The 1,512-nt window shown below is 36.6% G+C and overlaps 1 protein-coding gene across 1 annotated transcript in view; it reads left to right on the top strand.

The window, feature by feature from the left end:
* Window positions 1-514: 514 nt before the first annotated feature.
* LOTGIDRAFT_172782 (hypothetical protein) overlaps window positions 515-1,512 on the top strand; it is a gene marked incomplete at both ends in the record, with an annotated part of 2,058 nt that continues 1,060 nt past the window's right edge. The window contains 2 exons of the mRNA XM_009049953.1: window positions 515-720; window positions 1,081-1,301. Coding sequence (XP_009048201.1) covers window positions 515-720; window positions 1,081-1,301 — 427 coding nt within the window. The remainder of the gene's footprint in view (window positions 721-1,080; window positions 1,302-1,512) is intronic.

Here is a 1,512-nt window from a genome sequence, read left to right as displayed (position 1 = left end):
TCTGACCGATAAACGATTCCCAGAACAATACTTTTACTATGAACATTTTCAGGACGTGTATTAGAACTACAAAGTTTGTAGGGATTCATATTCATTTCATATTGATCCGCATTAGCAATGTCAAGCTATTATGAACTTCGACACATGTCCGTTAGCTACAGGGAACAATCAAGTCTGACTACTGGCCTGCTTCGTCTTATACCTTGACTGCAATAGCCACTATTCTTATATCAGTCTTTATGTCTTGGCTCTGATTAGCTAACATACAATTTAATCACATTGCTGCATTCCGTGATACAAGAAAGATTGCCACTGCAGTAGTCTTCACACATTGGAAATGAATATTTATACACCACTCTGTTATATGGAACCAACACACACGAACGTAGTTCACAGACATTTTTTTTATCTGTCTTCCTCGACTTAATAAGTCGACTATCTGTAAGGGATATAATATATTCTACAAAGCCTTCGAATAACTTTTCAAGCCATTTCTATACCTCATATCATTATCATGTCATCATATCACATTACAGATGTGAATGGTGGTTTTGTTTGTCCAAGTGTAGTTTATGGTTCATGGTGTTATTGGACTACAACTAAAGAACTTTATAATAATATTGATAGCAAATGTGCTATAAATGGTGGGGAATTCACTTATTTTCCAGACATTTATACAATCGAAAATCTTGAAGTTCTCGTCGATAATAATGTTTTTCTGTAAGTCAAATAACATTTATTCAGTGCACCGTCGAGTTTTGAATGTCGCTATTAACATCGCTCGATGCTGATATTTCTCGGTCCTAAGTGTGATTTGAGATTTGTCAAAGGAAAAGACTCGTCATGCTCGGGCCCTATGTTCCTTTGGCAACGGTAGAGTATATTATCCATATCCGGCACGTAGCCAGACACAGGTTTTCGACCAATGCATATTGATATACTTTACTTATATTCATATATTTTACCGTTAACTTGTCCATGTTAGTACACAGTCTTTTTTTTCTATACTTGACCTAAATTGATAATATACTGGCAACGCCGTCTCAATCGTCCCTTTATTCTGTTCTTGTATAATTGTAGCCAGAATACGAACATGATATATGTAAATGTTACTAACAAATCTCCTGGTGTATGGGTGTTGAAAGATGGAACAGAAGTGCCCTTGAACTTTTGGGCTGCTGGAGAACCACCCACAGATGATACTAGATGCCCTTTCATGAGTTATATGCATTCTCAATATAAAATAAGGTTGAACCACTGTGCTCAAACTCTTCGTGGGGTTTGTGGACGTCAACTAAATGGTATGTTTAATGTTGAGTATCTATCATCCATCCCTTCTCGGACATTTTGAATGACACTTGTTCTTTACTCTATCCCTATCAAGATGAATACAACACTGATGAACATGCCATCCAAAATATCTTATCAAACTAGCTTACTGCATCTATAATAGTATCTACTTGATTAGACCGAAACATCTGCCTCTTTTCCAGGCTCTGATAGCTGTGTTGA

Source organism: Lottia gigantea (assembly GCF_000327385.1).
Source record: "Lottia gigantea unplaced genomic scaffold LOTGIsca_141, whole genome shotgun sequence".
Classification (NCBI taxonomy): Eukaryota; Metazoa; Mollusca; class Gastropoda; family Lottiidae; genus Lottia; species Lottia gigantea.
This window is presented reverse-complemented; position numbering and strand designations above follow the sequence as displayed.